General features: G+C 34.9%; 1 protein-coding gene across 2 annotated transcripts in view; it reads right to left on the reverse strand.

Annotated features, from left to right (window-relative positions):
• The window catches only part of loqs (double-stranded RNA-binding domain-containing protein loquacious), a 41,396-nt gene that overhangs the window by 2,842 nt on the left and 15,997 nt on the right, over positions 1-22,557 (reverse strand). For both annotated transcript variants that reach the window (XM_071590023.1, XM_071590022.1), the window contains 3 exons: positions 8,716-8,834; positions 4,495-4,641; positions 4,021-4,132 (listed from right to left, as the gene is read on the reverse strand). In XM_071590023.1, the coding sequence (XP_071446124.1) occupies positions 4,021-4,132; positions 4,495-4,641; positions 8,716-8,834 (378 nt within the window). The remainder of the gene's footprint in view (positions 1-4,020; positions 4,133-4,494; positions 4,642-8,715; positions 8,835-22,557) is intronic.

Below are 22,557 nucleotides of genomic sequence, written 5' to 3' on the forward strand. Positions count from 1 at the left end.
AGGAATATCTTTCTAGATGTGTATCATGCATGAGTGAAGATACTAACTACGCGTGAAATATATCATACATTCATAAAATTAAAGTCAACAGTGAATCGCAGGATAAAGAGAACACCCACATATTTTTAATAGAATATGTATAACAAAGGAGCTAAACCGAACTAAATTTTGTAGGGTTTTGTTCACAATTTTCTGATAGCAAAATTTTAAAATATGTACCCTGTAAATGTAGATCATAAGCCTTTGAAAGTTTTTCAATCTAGTGTCCTTTTAACACTTAAATGCTCAGGCTTAGCTTATCTCCAACAATACAGGGGTGGCCAACTGAGTATTCCTGCTGTTTTTTATTTTTAAATAATATTTTTGGATATTTCACATTGCTTTGTGGTTTGTTTATAAGTTTTACAAGAGTGCAAATCAAACAAGTATACCAAATTACATTTTTATCATACATATTTACAATGACATGCAAAACATCTCATGGTTAATGAATTTTGTGAAGTAATGTAAATTAAGATTTGAACAAGAGGTAAAACAAAACAATCAATTCTCACATTCCTGTCAATCCACTCACACACATGCTCAAAGCGGCAGTCATCTTAGGTGTTTCATTGATCAACACATAGATCCAATCACAACTAAACCATTGCAGGAAACTTAAATATAGAATTATAGAGCCGGCTGGAATCAAATATACCTTTCATTCATTTAGTGCATCCAAGTCCAATGGATGTTCCTGCTTTATCCACGATATAACCCCCTGAATAGTTCACAATGTAACTACCAAGTTCATCTCCCTAGAACCCATCAAGGCTTTGGCAAATATACCCAACAAGAGCAAGATGATCCTATGAACATACCTAGGGCCATTTATCATATCTAAGTCAGTGGAGATCATTGGAAATATGTATTATGGAATAAATATTATAATAGTGTCAAGTATGTCTTTCTCCATCTACCTCACAGAACATGTTTTGCGCGGTGCGGCAGGCACGATGTATGGCCACCCAGGAAATTGGTCTAAATAATCACACCACAACATTAGACGGAGAAGTCATAATGCCACAATTGAAGCGGATTCCTTATCCCAGTGGAGGACAATTCTGCCAACACATAGTAAGCATTGGCTACCTGTTGCAACTTATGTGAGCTGCTTTTACTGTTGGCTGACTCTATTTTGTCTAGCGTTGAGATTAATGGGCTTTGCAATAGTACAGTGGCCTAAAATTCTTTATACAAGGGCGAATGTTTAAATTTCACCTACGATCATTTAGTCCCTAAGCATCTTAAATTATTAATTAAAATAAAATCACAAGAATTGGTCAGACAGAACCTCCCATAGGGCCTTAGTCCTGCAAACAGTTCCTTAAAGAACAAACATTCACCTTAACAAAGCATCTATATGCCGCAATAGAGGCTCGAGAGAGATCCTGGGATACTTCTGGGTAATCATTAGGAATTTCACACGTAAATCGTTTAAATCATTACCACTCACAAAAGCAAGCATAAGCTCTCAAGATTATGAACAAGTCCATGATCAGATTCCTCAGCACCTGAATAAGCTGGAGACATATATCTTGCAGCGCTTGCATAAAATCAGCACCAAAGACACATTTGAAGAATGATTGTGTGCTGTTCCTCTTTTATTGACCTACATGACTCTGGACACAGTGCAAACCAATATATAACACAGGACCAGACAATTTTGAGCACCAGTGCAAGTGTACGACAAGTTCATTAAACCACGATAGCTCTGGGAGTTGTGATGCATGCCTGAACTATCTCACCAGCAAGAGGATTTCCAGGCACTTATGCCCACAGGGGAACACAAAACTGCCTTTACTTAAAAACTATTATTGCAGCTCACATCACATGCATATTTGTTTTCAGCAGTGCTAAAAAATCAAAATTCAAAGAAGTGCGAGAGAACTATAATGGAGTCATTATAGTTCTTTTTGATGAATCCATCATATTACTGCATTGAAATTCAGAAATTTCATAGCGTAAAAATCAATCACCTCGACTGGGTCTTTTACTCTGATTCCATTGATTTGCAGCAGCGGAATAAAGCTAAAGGGGATCTGGGTTTGAGTTCTCTGGTCAAGGCGAATGATTTTTACCCCGTGAAATTACTGTTTTTGGTACTAAAGACATTCAATATTTATGAAAAAAAGATTTTTTTATTGAATTAGCATATTTTATTAAGAAATTATAAGTAAAATAACATGAAAACATGTTCTGTGGTGTTAGAGGAAGGATTTGCAAAGTAAATTTTTCCTATACCACCAAAAATATTGCATGGGTCCTTCAATAAGTTCTTTAAAAAATCCAAGAGATAGCACTCATTGTATTGGAAGAGGTTTGCATTCAGTAAGACTAATCTCTCATCTGACTGCTGCCAACGTTTCAGGTATATCCATCACATAGTTTCATTTTCATACTCAACTGAAGCAACAAATTTCTTTTATTTAGAAAAAAGAAAAAAAAATGGGATTTCAGGCAGTGATTAAATGCCTTCTATTTAAAAGGCTTAACACCAAAAGATATCAAAGCCGAGTTAGATGAGATTCATGGCACATCTGCTCCTGTTTGAAACTGTTTACAATTGGCTAAATCAATTTACACATGGTTGTACATCCACAAATGATGAACATCATTCGGGACATACAGTGGAAGTGAAAGTCCTCTTAAATGATTGACAAAATCTCCAATGTGGTTTTGAGTGATCGATGAATCAAAGTTCCCAAAATAGTTGAGGCCAAAGGCATATCACAGCATTTTTGGTTTTGCATGACAAATTGGGCATGAAAGCAATATCAGCAGGTTGGGTCCTGAGCTATCTCCTAGTGGAGAATAAAAAAAATTGTATGGTCAACTCAGGGACTGGTTTGGCACTTCCATCACAATCCTGATGAGTTTCTGCATCGATGCATAACTATGGACAAAACATGAACACACTACTACACCAAGAATACACTACAACTCCAGAGACAAAGGAATAGTCAAAACAGTGGATTTCCAAAGGTGATCTGCCTCCGAAGAAGACAAAGATAGTGAAATCAGCCAAAAAGGCCGTATCGACAGTTTTTGAGAAACGTGTGGAATCATCTAAATTGAGTACCAGGAAAAAGGACAAATAATAAATGGAGAGTGTTATGCATCACCGTTGTAATGGTCAAGTGAAGGAAGGTCAAGTGAAGAAAAAACTCTCCTCATTTGGCAAAGGAAAAACTTATCTGATTAGCATGGAACAAGGAAATCATCATCAACACAGATGCCTATTTTGAGGGCCTTCCAAAATCCTACCTTTGAAACGGTTAAAAAAAATCAGAAACTTTGGGAAAGGTGTATCAAGCTAAAAGAATATCATGATGAAAATATCTACACAAAATAATTTGTTTTTCTAATTTTTTCAAATGACTCATTCAATGAACCTCGTGTTTCAAAGGTATTCAAAGCCAGCAATGATTAATTGACATCCTCTGGGCAATATAGGTAAAACTACAATTACCTTCAAAAACTTGCACATTAAAGCAAAAACTTTCTCATAAAATGTCCATCATATAAAAATTAAGTTAAAAAACCACATAATTACGTATTCAACAAACAGTACCATGGTTATGTGAAACTGAAAATCAAAAATGGTTACCTGACTGCCATTGGAAATTCTATTGTATGATTTCTAACTCATAAAAAATGACAACATATAATTATTTAGTAATAAAACCATCGTAAGACTTCATTTATCTTCCCAATCACCCCTAACTACTGTTTACTTCAGTCTTCATATGTTATCATGCAAGCATTAGAAGCAAGGTAAATAAAAACTGATGTACATACAAATCAAAATGAAAAGCATTGCTTTACTTTCACACCAATGACTGCTAAGTATGTAAGCAATATTAACCATTAAGTATGATACTCAATAAGAGTCTACAAAATGTTGGAAGTGATGTTAGTAAAATATACATTTTATACAAGTTAAGATTCACATACCCAAAAATAATACTTTATTATTACCTGAAACAGATCTCTCTTCAACATCAACATAAGTAATCTGAAACTGCTGTTCATTAGCAATATCATTAAGAAAGCCCATGAAATCAAATCCTGCCACAGAGAAGGAAACTTTCTGAAAAAGATATTTTCTCATTAAAATATTTTCCAAAATTAAAATGAAAATCATATTTCTATTGATAGTTTATCCAAATTTGACAAGTTTATTGTAAAAAAACTACTTGTTGAAAATGAGGCTTGTAGTGAAAAAATAATTCATTTTTCCAGTAATTATAAGATCTTAGCTCAAAAAATTACTTTTATTTGATTTAGCACATGCTGTTACACAAAAAGAGGCTTCTGTTTCAAAAATCTTTATTTTTTTCACAAGATGAACAACACAAAAATATCTGCACATTCCAATGGACTAAGATTCGACATGTATCCTTTATATTGTTTTTAATATAAATACAATTAAGTCATATGCAAGCAGCTTACCTGAATTTCTTCAATTTTTTCACCTTTTGAAGACCTCAAGGCATTATGGAATTGAGATACCTTATGGCAATGGGAAGGAGTGATCGATGATAATTTGTCTCGGTTTTCACCATATCCTGACGTTGAGTTTATGGCATGTTGTGCAATCTTTAAATACAAAAGATGAAGTGGTAAGAGCATTTTAAAGATGGTATTAAAATACACACTCAACCTTGCAGCATCAGCAGAGCTATCAGTAATAGCACTGCATCACTTTCACCTTATAAAGATCACGTACGATGGAATTATTAAATTCCTCTCCATTCCAAATAAAGATTATCTTGATTTACATGCACCACCAATTTATGGGAAAATAACAGCCCACTACATTTTAGCTTATAACCATGAATTGCTAGATGGAATGTCATTTCCATTACAGTCAGATTATTTTACTGAAATGATGTTATTTCAAATTTAATATTTTTTGTTTCTTCCTTCTTTTAAGAAGCAGTCAAAGGCATGTGTTATTTGGCACACAGGAATTATAGTTAGTAACGGTCAACTCGATAGCATCAGTCAAATAATAACTATTTTCCACACTTCTACTCGCAAGTGGCACAATATGTTTCGCCAAACTATAGCATCTGTATGTATGTTACATGAGTATGCTACACTGCAAGGACATGCATTACGCCATGTACAGGTGACAATAAAAGCATGAAATGTGTTTTCTGTGGAATCACAAAGCTGCTATTTTTCATTTCCAATGTGAAACGTGTTATTTTATGGATGTAGTTATTAGGTTAGTAGTGACAAATTTATTTTTGTCCCAAGCATGGTAGTCCAAGCAAAATGGTACGAGGGCTAAGAACCAAAGGCAACAGAACAGCATTGGTGCACACCTGTATTACCTAAATCTTCACCCTATAGAATAATGCCACTTGAATCTTCCCAAATTGCCAATCCACTTTGCCTAAAAATGGACTCGTTTGATATTTGATCAAGAAAAATATCAATGGTCATTTTTGGTAAATAAATGTCACACTTCAATTCATTAAAGGAATTTTAAAAAAATCACTAGCTATATCAAGTTCCAATTATTACTTATACTGGTTTCATATTCACTTATTACCTCATTCCCCTGACTTTCAGGGTATTTTAAATGTTCCTGTTTGTATTTTATGTCTTACTTAACATAATATCAGATGGGAACTATCAGTAACGGTTTGTCACACATGACTTTGCATAATTTTCATTATATGCATTATCATGGTAAAGTTTTCAGCAGTTGATCTGCACTATTTCATACCACAAATATAATGCATTAGTGGCTAAAGGTTATACATCACATCTTTAAAAAAGTTGAGTGTTTTCTAGCAATGTGAAGACTTAAAAATTTTTTTAATTTTTTCCCTCCTACGAATTCCATTTATAATTCTGTAAATACAAATTTGAAAAAAATTACATTTTCTGTTGCTATGCCATTTATGTTATTATATTTCCTGTTTAATAGACTTACTATCTAGACCCGGTAACACTAACTACATCTGGCAACAATAATATACACTGGCATGGAAACATTTTATTAATATATATGCAAATAAATCATGGAACTGATGAACCCACATGAGCAAATTAAAATCATAAGCTCTAAATATTTTAAACACTCAGTACCCATTCATTACTTGATATCACAAATAACGTCATTGAATGCCAATTTAGTACCTCAATGCAACAATTTCAGAGTGTAAAAATCATTTGCCTTGACCAGGATTCACACTTGGGAGTTCCGAGTCCATGTTCGAGTGCTTTAGCCATTTAAGCCATCGAGGCATCCTCTTAAACTAGGAAATTTTGAGGCTCAGCCAGACATCAAGGATCTGGGTTCAAATTGCAGTCAAGGGGAATGATTTTTAAACTCTGCAATTGTTGCATTGAAATGCATATTGAGAGATGACTCTGTTAAGAGTTGCTGTCGCGGCATCTCCTGCAGTTTCTAGGAACTTAGTACCTGTTGAGCATTACCCTCTACTGGCCTGTGATGGCCAAAGATCAGATGCACAAGCATCAAAATAAATCGATTAACTTTGCCAGGTTGCCAGCCTCTCTTTTTTATGCAGAAAGGTAAATCTAAATCTCAATATGGGTGACAAATATGTTTTAAATGTACATGTTTAATAATGTTTTGTATGACTGCAGCAATAATCCTCTCTTATCACGAAAATTTGATAGAATACTATCAGGGATTTCATGAGGAAGAAAGTCGTTGAAGTCCTGTTTCATTACTTTTAAATAATTAATGAGAGCATTGTTTCTATAAATATCTTAATCAGATCATGGTTCAGAATTTCACAGCCCATTCAATTATGCATTTCCAAAGTTAGTCAGTCAACAGAATATTTCAATTCTTCATTTTTCACCTCTCATCTATGCAATTAATATCCACCTTGATTAGTGGCTTACTTATGCTGCTGATAAACCTGATAATATGTGCCTTGTTCAGTAGCTGTTGATAAAAATGACCAAAAAGATCAGAGGATGTCATGCCCAAAATTTTAATCCAAATCTGTTCACAAGCTATGATTGTGCACTAGTCTCACGGAAATTTTTAAGTTCCATGAACAGCAAATGAAACAACAAAATCGAATACTCCTGAAAATTATGTATGAGCATCTGAGATGATGGAAAAAATGAGCTGGAACATAAAAAGCTGATGCAATTATATTATAATGACCACTTTCATGCAATTTTAATTCACTTATCGAATGACCACTGTGTGGTGTTATGTACACATCACTATTACTTATTTACTTCACATGTAAACCATAAGGCAATAAACTGTACCTTGGGCATTACTCATCGTAAAATGATTCTTGTTTTATGCCTAACTCATTTAGTCAGAATTCCACTGTATTTAGCAGAAATAATATTTGGGGGAGTTGCTGATGGCCTGAAGATTCGCGTCTCCAATGTCAAATTAGGATTCATATGTTCTGGGTAACTCTCAAGTACTCAGTAGCAATCAGCAGGTAACAACCATTTTACGGTACATAGAGCACCTAAGGTTTGAACTTGTCATTTTTCACAGAGTAAATACTTATTCACACTACCCAAAGTATTCCGGTAATTAGCCTCCAAAGCAAACAAAAAACATCAAGCATGAACAAACACAAAGTATGCACATATGACAAACAATTTCAAACACATTGATGAATATGTATACATTCCCACCATGAAATCTACAACAGAACATGGGCAAGTACACAAACAAATCTAACACAATTTTTTTCTGAGTGCACATTGGTGACAAAAAGCAACAGAACAGCGTGAATACATTGAGCCCCAAATGTTTCGCACATCCTACCCAAGTTTATTTCTGTCATTTGGTGCTAAATAGTAGTATAAAGATATAAGCAATAAACAATAACTAAAATGACTATTTGCTCCCCTTAAATTTACATGGTTTGAAAGGTAATAGTCTCATGAATGTATGAGTATACTGCACTCATTTAATTTATTCCACTACCTAATGTCACAAGTCTATCACTTTTACTGAAAGGGAAACTTGTAGGGCTATGATGATGAGATTGAGGGGATGGGGGAAATCAGCAAGGAAAAAAGTGTGACACATCAAGTGTCATTTCTTGGTAGGTAATATGTGACGTGGCAATGGGATGTGATGTCTTGGCCAAAATTCAAGGTCCTTTTAGCAACTGGTATGTTTGGTAAGCTTTTCAGCAATGGTTCACATTTTCATAGCTGCTTATCATAGGAGATAGAGCTAAGTACACAAGGAACTGCCACAGAATGTGGTGGGATAAATTGTACATGTGGAAAAATATTGCAAAGCATATGAGTAAAGATATCATTTCCTAGATGAGTTCAACTACAATTTCAAGCAAAACCATTGATTATCAGTTTATTTCTTTTTCAATAATAAATAATATTATCAACATAAAAAACAAATTAGAAATAACACCACATTAAAGACTCATAAAATGCATTTCCAATCACTAATCCTTTAAATCAATACATGAACCATGTAAGCAACACTTAAATAAAATAAATCATCATCCCTCATTATTCTATGGAGAAAGAGAAACTCAACCAATTGTTCTTCCTTCTTTTCTCATCTTTAGTTGGCAGCAGAAGTTCAAGCCACAAATTTTAGTAATTTAAAGTTAACTTCAAGTGGGAACAGTCAATGCATTACCGAAGAAAGGAAACAGGAACATTAATTACCTCATCCTCATCATCGAGACCTTGAGATATACTTGGCTCCTCTAATGGTGTGTCCTGCAGCTTTTGCAGCATTTTGTAAGCAGCCTGACGCTTTGCTAATTTCTTTGATTTTCCTGTGCCTGTAAAATGACCCCAGAACATGACTCAAATCTCAACCAACTCTCCCATGCTCTCAATTTTCATAGTGAATCTAAAGACAAAATAGTTAAATTAAAAATATATAATGGATCAAAGCCCATTAACAAACGAGAACCCTAATTTCTAAAAATACCAGGCATTCATTGGGATATTCATCAAACATGCACACTGAAAGCCACTGTCTTTCTAAGTAAGCACAGCTGCAGTCTTGTAAAAGGGAAATAACACCACATTTGAAGCAAGGCAGCCAATAATGAGTAGGTATAACCAAGAAAGAAGGTTTTAAAGGGTACTGGAGTAGGAGGTAAGGAAATAAATGCACAAGAAAGCTAATCCATTGATTGAAGGAAACGAAAACAGAGAAAGTAGATACATGAGTACTTAGAAGAACAAACGTAACTCCTTACCAGAGAAAGGAGATATAATGCAGTCCCTACTCACCTTATCAGATTTGTGGTTGGAGGCTGAAGATGTTCTAATGGTCTGTTGAACCAGTTGTTGTGGGGGTTTTTATTGGAAATGGTGGCACCACCTAAGGAAGGAAAGAGCCGCCAGAGGCAAAATAGAAAGCTCATTTCCTTCTTTCGGGCCAAGGTTTTGGGAAAAAGTGGGACTTTAGAAAGGTGTCAGCGCAAGTAAATAATGAAGATGATTAAGGAGCAATATGATAATGAACAAGAAAGGGGGAGTGATGAATTTACTAAGTAATGTATATTTTGGCTCCCAAGTAACCATTAACATGCAAATGAAAAAAAATGACAGCTGAAGAACACCGTACGGCAACCAAAAATTGATTGACACTCTTTGACTTTATCCCAGACTCTGCAACCAGAGGGAAATAAATTTCCTGTTGTGCCATTAATCCTCTTTCCTTTGCTAGGTGCATGCTGTCCCCACTGCAGAAATACTATGCCCAACACATGAAAATATTCTCCTTTTCCTTTCTCTGGTCAGGAGTTAGCACAGATAAAGAATTCATAAGAGGCCTTGCTTAATTCCTTAAAATTGGCATGCTTAAAGAGGTAGTTCTATAACTTGATTACTAAATGCATTACTGCTAAAAAGAGAAAAATAATTTGCTTCCACACTAGAGAGGAACATATACCACAGACTATTTTTATAATACTTGGGAATGAATATTCTAATTCTAGAGAAGAATTACCGTATTTCCCCATTGATAACGCGCACCCAGAACTTAGTAGTTACCAAGAATTTGTAGAGATACCATGCACCCAGGGCTTCATAGTTATTGTGAACATGTATAATGACGCACGTCTGTCTATATATATGTATATATACATGCGCTTTAAAAATTGGATGTAAAAATACATCTATATCCATAGACTAACAGTAGGCAACAACCAGGGAATGCATGGAATCATAATTGCCCGAGGCTGAATCAACCATAAGTATACAGAAGATTAGAGCCAGATGATTGAAATTAATTCCAAACGACAGAAAGATCCAAAATTAACAATATTTACAAGACTAAACAATATGCCGCCTTATTGCTTTTTCACTATGATTCGCAAATCAAAATGAGATATGAGTAATCTACCTATCCTATCATATATTTATACATATATCATATATACATACGTGTATATAATTCGACATACTCTACGTATACGTGAAGTACTATGTATTAGAATAAAGAAGTACTACATATTAGAATACATGAAGTATAGAAATTATATGTTTCTTCTTTTTCTCATGGATTTATGACATGAAATAACTGTAAAAGTAGCAGATCTGTATAAAATAGAATGATATTAGAAAGGCATACTTCCAGACCAATTTATTTTTGTGGGACTCTTCTAATTATTGTGTACATAGGTAGGTAAATGTTTGGATTTTTTCAATTTTCATTACATAATGCACATCGTCATATTTTCGATTATTTGAACATTTTTGTATATATAACACGCACGTTATCGATGGGAAAATACGGTCGTTGTATTTTAGTAGAGAAATCAAATTTTAAAATGTACCCCTGATAACAGTTAACACTAACTCCACACCACTGATTTTAAGGTGCCAATTAACAGATGTCAAGTTTTCACGGGTGCAAAATCAACATTAGGCTTATTTTAATAACTCAATAAGAATGAGCATTAATATTTGTACTTTTTCACATTTGTTCCTCCCTACCATGGAGACAATAGTTCCATCATCAATCGCAAAGCCATCTGGTCCTTGAGCTATGCCCCACAAAAAGCCTTAACATATTAGCTCACTTTAATCTGTTACGTTTAATACGTAGTTAACTTTCATTATAATTTTCAACTGCACTACTTTCCCCTTTCTCTCATTTTCAAATTTACGTTTCTTCTCTTCCCCTTTGTTGCCAACAATTGTCAACACTTTTACGTTTCTTCTCTTCCCCTTTTTCATTGTCAACACTGCCCCGTTCTTTCATTCATTCATCGGGCCTGGTTTTATTATGTCTGGTTAAATGAACATTAATTTTAACCTCTTTTTGAAGCCATAAATCAGTTTTACATCCAATGGTCAAGTCTAAACTGTCAGTTAAAGCACTCGACAACTTAAAGATGGAATCTTGAGGGTTAAAGTTAATGGGAGGATGATCGTAGTGCATGATGGTATCATCATTGATATCGGTATGTTTTCACTACTGTTCCAGCTGGTTGACAATACAGAGGATATGGAAGTAGACAATGGCATACAGGCAAATGATTCCGCATAATTTTCATTCCCATCCTAATTAATCATTTTCAAATTTCGAGCGAAAAAGAACGTTTTGTATGGATTAGATTTAAGAATACCAATGTTAACATGTTGCTACAAATGTGTGTGGAAAGCATTTAATTCAAAACTAACAGGTTTATAGGTTACTTTTTATTGCTAGGTACAATGTTTCTTTAATTATATCCAATAAATAATTTACCTTTTAAACATATGTTTTTCCATTTTTAGAAATTTAGCCATGACTCCAATGAATAAATTAATGCTTACTGAAAGATTTTATGTCACCGGGTCAATGTTAAGCATTAATAATAAAACATTAATTAAATAATTAAGATAATTTTGTAGGAGAGGAATTGGCCACATTTGGTTGCCTTATTTGGATTATATTTGCCAACTGAACTAAGACTAGGCCCAGTACTCTTTAACTGCTGCCCATTTATTTAAATTTTTGAATCTGAAAACCTTTTTAAGTAAATAATAAAGGTATCTTTCATTAAGGTTAAGGTTGGCTTCCAGCAAAACTTTTGATTGCTTTCTTTCTGGTGTATTAAAGGCCTTTTTCAAAGGCTGCTGAGCTATGGGGAAACATTTGTTTGAAATCATTAAAACTTGAACTAATGGAAACAAAGTCTGTACATATCAGATAATCTAATTTTTTTCTGAAATACTGAAATATCTTCAGAAGAATCTTTTCGGAAGACCTGCTTAGGAGCGTTTGCTCCTCGGTGTTGTACTTGGTGGATCTCTTTGCATTCATATTTACAATGTTTACTCACTTTTAGTCAGCTTCATAAATACCTCCGGGTCTGCCTATTTTTCGTCGCGTCTTTGTTTAACATCATCGGAGCATGAGAATTCTCATAACTACGCTTTTTCTTCATTTAAAGTTGCCATTACCTAATGGCCAGTTTCATTTACTGTCCTCTCATTAACCCTCATGTTAGGTTAATATCCACATTAACTAACCATTGGATCTAACCAGACATTATAAATCCGGGTCCTCCTCCGTGATTACTCAATTAAAAGGTTTCAAAATACAGCATCTTTATTCACTCAATTCCATCTAAAAAAATAGATGTCTTGCCTTGCCATTATCTTCCACCTTTATATGCCAATTAACAATTTAACTAGCATGGAATGGCAATAGTCTATGACAGTTTTCAGACAAATTTTCTTTTTCACAAATTTCCTTTTGTTTCACTTCCATGTGAAATAAATAACATTGCTCCCAAAGGATGGTCATATTTCCTGGATTACAATTCCCAAAGTTTTCATGATTTCCCCTATGATTCCCCTACATTCACCAACCTTCAAATAACTGAAGATGGAATTTCCAAATATTATTAGAATAATCATGCATGCCATGAACGTTTTCTCCCCCAGACAAAACTTCAAGAATATCTGTGCAACATCATAAATCAGTTTACATGAGAGAAATCGAAACCCTATGCAATGTTTTCTACCAAGTGGGAACTAGTCTTTACAAATATCCTGAATATGCCACATTTTCTATGAGTATTTTCTTCACTTTTCCAGGCATTTGGAAAGTTTCCATTAAATAACATGTCTGAATACCAGCAATGGTGAAGACAGTAGGCACCAGTGGAATTCAATATGAATTAACATCAAAGAAAAAAATGAATAGAAAACAAGAAAATCATTACTAGGAAACCAGAAAATTTATGAACATCATCATGATCATTCATAGCTCCTTTTTTTCTCCAACCAATAAAAATCAGAACGACTACAGTGTAAGTAAGCCACAAAACTTAAAAAAAAAAACTAGAAAATAAAAGAAAACTATTATTCATGTTCCAACACACTTTTACCAACCATATGATAGTGAATTAATATAAAGCTAATAATGACAGATGGGGAATAATCTTCTAAATTGCACCAAAACTAATTTTTCCAGACAAATGTTATATTTTCCATAAAAGAAAAATTTCCTCTGTTGTTCTAACAAGTGGGCACCCTACTACAGTTACACACTGTGCAAGTCCATGCAAAAGAAAATTGATAGCTATTCAATGATATTAATGGAAATTCATGCAAGCGCTTTGCTCAACAGAACAAAAACTAACAGATTAGCACACATGGCTCAAGCTTTGATTTTGTTGACATGCATAAATACATATGTTTGTAGATCCTAAATTTACCATGTCTAGAGATTAATTGAGAGAAACAAGAACTGATTCTCTTCGGGATTAATGATAATGACATTCCATATTCCAGATGTTTAGACATACTGAATAGAGAATGGCCAGATTGACTTTTTCATGTCAGAACCTTACACTTATTAGATAAAAAAGATTAATGGTGCAGTGGTATGTGTCAATTTTTATTAAATTGCTACAACCTGATTTTTTTTAGAAATTGATCAAAAATAATAAAAAATTTCTTCGTTAAACTTTGTACACATTAAAATTTTAGTGGAATACTTGCTTTCACTGCTTACTCACTGTAACTACATCATTCCTCATTGACCAATTCTTGAGTGAGTGAAACTCACAATGTTTTACTCACATATACTAAGGCATACTCTAACATATTTGTGAAGCATAAAGTTTCCAGCAAAAACTACAGTAATCAACCCAAAGGTTGATGCGATAGTCGATAGTAGACTCTGCTAACACAAGCCCATGAGTGAAATTCATACATGAGAGTAGGGGCGGGAGAAGACGATACACGCATGGATATATACATTTTAGAGTTTCCCTGGGAGATATGGCACCTAAAACTCATCAGGCTAGGTGGTCAATGAAAGCAAGATGTGTCACCCGGAATCGAACCTGGGCCCTCTGGTCAGAAGCCCAGCACTCTACCCATTGGATTTAAAATTAATTTAAATAAAACTATTTAATACTATACTAAAATATTACTTCACTAATTAAAGATTGCAATGATTTATCGTTTTCAAATTCCGACGCAAGCATCAACTGGGTAATCCCATATTTCATTTTATTGCTTACATAAAGAACTAAACAATCCTAATAATGAATAACTATATTTAACCATCTGATTTATTATTTAGTAAAACTTATGTAATTGAGGCTATACATTTATGGAGCAGAGGGCTTATTTATATTTCATTTTATACATATACATCCTCAACACCAAGTGGGTGGGAGCAATATGGAACTCACTTTATACTAAAGGTTATTTGAGAATATGTATGCCTTCTACAAGGGTGGTCTGAAAAGTTCTAGGCCTCGCCCATAGATGAATGGCATCACAATTTGCATGATTTTTTTTCTCTCATGTACACAAAACTATGAGTAGATGCTGGTTGAAATTGCAAACCATTCCCTCCAGCAGTTCGCTGTGTGCAATCGCTTGAATCAGTGGCGATGCATGTGCTATTTTAAAAGGGAAAAATTGAGTTTTAGGCAGTGATAAAATTCTTCATAAAAGAAGCTTTAATGCCGACCAATATTGATTCGAATATTATGAATGTGTTTGGGGACTCCTCTCCATCATTTCCCACAGAGGAGAAATGGGCGGCTGAGTTTAAATTGGTCGTGAAACCTCCAATATGATCTACAAGAAGGATGTCCAAAAAGTGTGAACACACTGGAAATCATTGATAAAGTGCACAATATGATTTTGGAAGATTGGCATACACAAGTGTATGAAATGGCTAATACCCTAGGGATATCAAAAGAATACATTGGTCAGAGGTGACCAACAGCTGGGGTCATTTGCTTCATTAGGAATGGATGGGAAAGGAGGGAGGGTGAAGAGAAACCTGGCCTGGTCAATATCAGCCTACTCTTAATGAAATGTGCCAAAGGGTCTGCAGATTAACCTCCCATTCGACTGATGGTGTACTCATTTAAAGTGCTCTCCAAAAAGCCTCAAGTAGGGACCAGGATAATACTGAAAAAGATCTGCTGTCTCCAGGATTTGAACCCAGGCCCTCTGGGGCCATCCAGTATATTAGCCACCCCACCAACCCAATCCCAACAAAGCTTTGTCCAAGAAGGGTGCCATGTGTGCTCACTGTGGATCAAAAATGTGAATGACACTTAACAAATAACATTTGGCATGCTTTACAAAAAACAAGGGTGATTTTCTGCATTGGTGAGTGATAACAGATGAAACACGGATTCACCATTACACACCAGAATCAAAATAACAATCGTTGGAGGGAATAGATATCAGTCCTTCAGCACCCAAGGAGGCGAAAAGACTGCCATTGGCAGGAAAGGTCATGGAATCAGTTTTTTGGATACGCAAGGAATTCTGCTGATTGAATATCTTGAAAAAGGAAGAACAATAGCTGGGGAGTATTATTCTAACCTTCCAACAAAACTGGGTGCAAAAACTCATGAAAGCAGACCCGGCTTGATGAGGAAAAAAACAATTTTCTATCAGGGTGATGCATCTCACCACGAAAGTGTCCTGGTGGTGGGAAAATCAAGAGATTTGCACTATGAAGTACAGTAAACCCTAGTCCCTAGATTTACTCCCTTTGACTACCACCTCTTCCAAAAACTCATAAATTTCCTACCTGGTCCACATTTTTATTCAATTAAGAAACAATTGCAGCTGTAGACGAGTAATTTGCAGCACTTCTGGAAGACCACCTTTCTAAAATAATTTTGAAACATAAACTGCATAAATAATTAGCTTTTATTGGGTCAAATAATAATGAGAAAAATTTAAAAATTCGTTAGTTTCCTGATGACTAGAGAAGTAATCCGTGAGTTCTGTCTGTTCCGCCTTTCCACAGCATCCTTTCTGAACACTTCCATGAATTACTAAGAGAACTTTCCTGCCAAATTTTAAGTTCCCGGCGATGGATTGAGGCCCTGCATTAAGGAATCAGCGAGTCAAAAGATTCCACTTTCATATGCATAGGAGGGTGCTCTGCAAAGTTTCCGACCTCAGAAAATTTCAGATAAAATGTCTTGTATCTTTGTTAGGTCTGAAACTTTGCAGACCACCCTCGTACAAGCAATGCCACCCTATTCCTACGTGAAACTCAGATTAAATTAAATATCATGTGCGTTGAGATTCGGTAGATGGTATTAATATTTTTCATTATAACACATACGGCTGTACCAGACATTGCCTGAGAATTTCACAGGTCAAAATTTGTTACAGAGAAGTACCAGACCACCCTCGTACAAGCAATGCCACCCTATTCCCACGTGAAACTCAGATTAAATTAAATCTCATGTGTGTTGAGGTTTGGTAGATAGTATTAATATTTTTCATTATAAACCACACGGCTGTACCAGACATCGCCTGAGAATTTCAAAGGTCAAAATTTGTTACAGAGAAGTAAAGAAGAATTTTTTCTTTTATATATTTAATAAGCGACCAAGAAATATATGTATCAGGTTTCAGCCTGTGTTTGGTGATACATGATTATAAGGATTACATAAGCAGATGATATTAATTTGATTTAAATATATACCTATTGACCATAATAAACTCAGAAAGCAGCCATTAAAATGATAGTATAAAGATTCACCATAAGTATGTATACAAATTTCAGCGACTGATTATTCAAGACCTGCCAGGTATAAAGCACTAATTAATGACATATGCCAAACAATAACATACAGCTTGAACCTCAGGTACGTAAGCAGATGGACCGATATGATTCATAATGACTATCGATTCCACTGCATTTAAACATGAGAAAGTTACTATTTGCATTAAAATGAGAAGGACATTTCTCTAGGCAATCAAACAAACATTACCTTGAAAAATACATAGACTATAAACAGGTGCATGTAATACAAGTATAAAATATACCATGCATCAAAATTCTAGGCAAAATGGGACATTTTATTTGCTCACAGAACTCACTAAGCCCTAACCTACAGACTTTTAAGTTTAGCCTATTATAATTTGAACCAAAAATAAATTTATTTCCAAGAGTCAGAAAAGGAGAAGTATTATGAATCAAGTCTTGACTATACTAATTGCTACAAACAAACACTTGAATGCCATATATTTCATAGCTTATGAATGTAAAACAGATATGTAATCACATAAAAAGGTAATAAAATGCATAATTCAAGGTTTAACGACATAAAAGAAACTTGACCGCAGATATTAGAAAATTAAACCCGTGGTATGCACGTTTTAATGTTTTTCTCTACAAAAGGACCAACAATATATTTATTTATTTTATGAGCATATTTTTCAAGACTTTCTATCATATAAAAAGTGAAAATGGCTTGGCAGTCACACAGGAATTGCATTTAATCAAATACATGGGATCAAGTGCCAGGCAGGAGACGTCACAAGCACAAGACAACAGCAAAAGGAAGAAGACCACAAGGAGAAAACAAATTCTATGATAGTGATATCTATAAATCTTTTTTGGATATGCCCAAGCAACTTTGATCATCGCTTTGAGTCTTTACCATTGTTCACATGCATGATGGCCTACACTAACGTCAGAAAATTGAAATCAATAAAAACTTGAGAATTTTTATCAACATTCTCAAAACATATACATATGTGTTTGAATCTGATTTCTTTATTAGCCCGCCCCTTTTTTTATAGTTTAGAAGAATGAATCCCTAATTCTTCCTTGTTTCAAACAACATTTTCTGAATCGAGGGGCCACTCTTGATCTACCCTATGTTTATCAATGCATATGACAATAGTTAAGGATAGTTAAAATTATAATATAAACATAATAGTTCAACTTTAGCATTCATGATAGCTTAGGAATGAATGAAACATCTGAATGATTCTTTCAAAAATGTGACTCAATTTTGTCCAGATTTGAAAAGCTCTCTTTTGGTGTCAAATTACCTTAAAATTGCATTTCGTATATAGTATAATTTTATTGGAGTTATCTCTATCAATTATATCTATCCCAATGATGCTGTCACAACCAAGAAAAAATAAAGACAATCATATTGTGACCCATGTAAACTTAACTCATTATCCATTTCTGGGTTGCAAGCATTATTGAGATTTTCATTATTCCAGAAAACGAAATATTTTACCAATTACGACTGCATCAACAGGTCTAAGATGTGTACACAGGATGTATAAAGTTTCAAAAGGGTAAGACTATGATCACAAGTTTTGGTTCCTATAGATTTTGATGGTTTGTGGCTAATCTACAATTTCTGGTGCATGAAACTGTTTTCCTAGGTCTTAACTTTTGGAAAATATATTGAGGAAGAAGGAAGAAACTTGCTGAGAGAACTGTTGCATTTTTTGATCAATATTTTTTGTTCAATACATAAGTAGAGTTGAGCTACTGCACTGAGAAGTATAGTGAATTAAATAGGTGCATACTCTGATCAAATTTTCAAGTCCTTAATAATTCTGATGATTTGCCGTGAAAATGCAATGCTCTGGTGTGTGACAGTGGTTCTGGAAAGTGACAGCTTATTCTTGACTTTTGGAAAACACATCAAAGGTGGGGAGTTAGAATATCAATGAGAGAATCATTATTTTATCCATTTGTTGATTTATAATAATGACCGTATTGTTCTGCATGGTTTGAAGCTGGCCCGTGATGACACAGGTACAGTGGGGAATTGAGAATCTTTAGATGTCATTGTTTTACAAATGCATATTGTTTCATACATGTTTTTCTTTTTGTTCATAAGGGTGCATATCACTTGACTGTTGCCACCTGGCCATTCGCCTAATTTTAACAAAATGTAAATAATAATAATTTAATAAACAGAGGAATGTCAATTTTGGACCATTCAACTAAGAAATACGGCTAATACTGGAAATAATATCAGTAATAAAAGGAGTCATGGTATTCACACGCGAATACTCTAATGAATTTTAATGAAAAATTAATCAAAATAAAATTCTTTTTCAAATGCTCTCCTTCTGATGTAAATGAATGAAACAGAAGATTAATTCACTTGTAACAGAGACAAAGAACATTACAATTTTCCACTTATTATTAAGTGGAAAATTGTAATAGTCTCTGTCTCTGTTATTATGGAACAGTTCCACCACATCACACCTGAATCTGTACTCTATATTAATTCAATTGTCTTTGTTTTGGAATCAATCCCAATTTGCCCAGGGTCTCACTACATTATTAATCTAGAAGATTTCTACCTTCTTTGAAAACAAAAGATAAGACATTTCTTTTACACAGTAACTTTAACAAAGCTAAATCGTCCCTGTACTTACACTAGCCACCCTACAGAGATCTACAATACATCTTAATTGATATTTTTAAGCACTGTGCCATACAGAGTGATCGTTACAGAGTAATATATAGGGCAGGGGTGGAAATTTAACACAGGATAGCTATAGTAATGAATAGGAAACTAGGAAAAAGGGTGGTGAATTAAAATGAAAACATAATATCAGGAGAAATAAAGAGCTGATCCATTCAATCCAATGGTAATACAGGTGCACATGTTGACAGGCAGTCAAAGGGAACAAGGCTATCTTCCTCCTTGTGACTTCTAGTAGCAGTATTTCTAGTATTAGTACGATGTATACCAATGGTTAGACAAAATAATTGCCATGTACCTGTTTAAAACAATTAAAAGTGATAGGGGAAAGAAATGCAGGGGCAGGCAAAGGGAAAGAAGCAAGCGCAGAAGGAGAGTACAGTTTGGGACAAGGGAATGACCGTGGGGAGAAAACTATTAAGTTTTGCAGGATAAATAGCTTAATTATAACTAATTCTTGGTTTGAATACCAAAGCAGATGTAAGAGGAGCATGTAAAAGTGGAGCAGATGGAGTTTCTGATGAAAATTTACAGCTCATGAAGTGTAATGTAAAATTTAAGAAAATAAGACAGGGAAGGAGTAGAAAAATATTAAATGTTAAAGACATAACTATAGGCAAAAGGATGGAGTATCATGAAGCAGTCGATAAAGTTGGAAGGGATAAGGGGATGGGTTCAATAGAAGAAAGATGGAAATGTCTCAAACAAGGAATAAAGGGAGTGATGAATGAAGCAATGGTTAAGAGATAGGTTTAGGAAGTCATGGATTATATAGAGTAAACAGGGTGTGGCAGTTATCTCTGGACAAATTTTAATTTGAATTTCCTGCCATTTCGTAGTCCTACTGGAGGTCGCGATTGGCATTCTTGACAGCTATATAGTAGGCATCTAGTAAACAGTCATTACCTTAAAATGGCCGAGATGTTATGTACAAGTGCATAGTACAGTCGAAGAGCTGCTATTATCAAAATTGTTCGCCTAGTGAAATAGTTTCTTCTTAGATTCTTCTAGTACCCCACATCAACTGTTAACGATATTGTTGCTAAGTTGAATGCTTTGGAGATGTCTGGGGAAAGTTTCACTGACCCAGCAGGGAAACCTCATTTAAGGAAATGCTTAGGTGCTGATTTCAGAGGATTTTTGCAAATTTTTGCAAATGTTTGCAAATTTTGAAGAATGTCGTGAAACTGTGCCCTCAAGGAGACAATATGTCTTTCAACAGGATGGTGCACCAGCTAATACGAGTCATTTAGTGCAAAACTGACTTCCAGATAACATTGACACATTCTGGTCAAAGGACTTCTGGTCCCAGAATTGCCCGGACTTGAACCCTCTCGACTACTATGTTTGGAGAGTAGTCGAAAGAGTTACAAATAAGACGAGGCGCCCTAATGTCGCATCTCTACGCACCGCTATCGTAGCAGCATTCGCGAATATGAACAGCACTGTTTTAAAGAATGCGTGCGATCAATTCAGGACAAGATTGGAGGCGGTCATTGCAGCTGAAGGGGGTTACATTAAGTCATGTTACTCTTGACAGATACCACCACTCTTATGTATAAGGATGTTCATTTTCATATGTATTTCTTTTTAATACATTTGCTTTTAAACAAAAGTTTCATTAGTTTGGATTCAATTGCCGCACCCTGTATTATTAAGAATGACTGAAAGAAGGAATTTGAAGAAAATGAACACAGAATTAGGGAAGAAAATGAAAAAAGAGATTAACAAACTGGGGTGAGGAACTAAGGGCACAAATGAAAATTAAGCCCAAGGACGTGGAAAATTTAGACAGACAAGATGAAATGAGTGCAATATACAGACATGCGATGGAACAGCCAGGTTTAAAGAAAAAGAAATTCATTTTAAATATTGAAGATGCAATGTATAAAATATTAATCAAAGGAGAATAGGCTCTGGAAAGATGGAAAGAATATATTGAGGATCTATATGAAAGAATAATCGGCCAAGGAGTCTGGATTTAGAAAGGGAATATGATGTCAACAAGGATAGCTTAGGACCAGGAATACTAGGTGGTAAGATAGAAAAAGCATTAAAGGAAATGAAGTTGAAGCAGGCTGTGGGATTAGACAACATCCTGGTAGAACTATACAAGAATCTAGAAAAACAGGGAAGGAAGAGCTTTTATGGGCTTATTTGTAGCATTTATGAAGAAGGAATTTTGCCAGAAGACTTACTATTAGAGCAGTATTGAAAACCATCGCAAAAAAGGGAAGGGTATGTGATGACTATAGGGCTATATCACAAGTGGCTATGGTATTCCTTAGCATCACCATCATCAAAAGGATGGAGAATAGAGCCAATGATTACTTATAAGAAAAAAAGGGTTTAGGAAGGGAATAGGTGCACACACGATGCCATGGCAATACTGAGGTCACGCATAGAAAGGAACGTACAAGTACAACCAGGATGTAATCATATTCCTTCATGGATTTTGAGAAGTCTTTTGACGGAGTAAATTGGACACATGTAATGAACATTTTGCAGACAATTAAATTGGACTGGAAAGACAGGCAACATATCTGGAACCTTGTACCTCCCACACTTCACAGGTGAGGATGGCAAATGAAGAGTCACAATGAATAGTGTTAAGCATGGGAGTAAGACAGGGTTGCCCAATATCACCCATTCTTTTCAATATACATGTCAAGGAAATGCTATGGGAGACATTGGAAATGCTGAGGCTGGAGTGAAAGTAGGTAAGAAACACCAAATCAGACTGTGGATGATCAGGCTTAGGTTATCAAGTCAGCTAAAGGGTAACAATCATCAATTGAAACCT

This window comes from Hetaerina americana, unplaced genomic scaffold, assembly GCF_022747635.1.
Source record: "Hetaerina americana unplaced genomic scaffold, ioHetAmer1.1.p SCAF_4, whole genome shotgun sequence".
In the NCBI taxonomy this organism is placed as follows: Eukaryota; Metazoa; Arthropoda; class Insecta; order Odonata; family Calopterygidae; genus Hetaerina; species Hetaerina americana.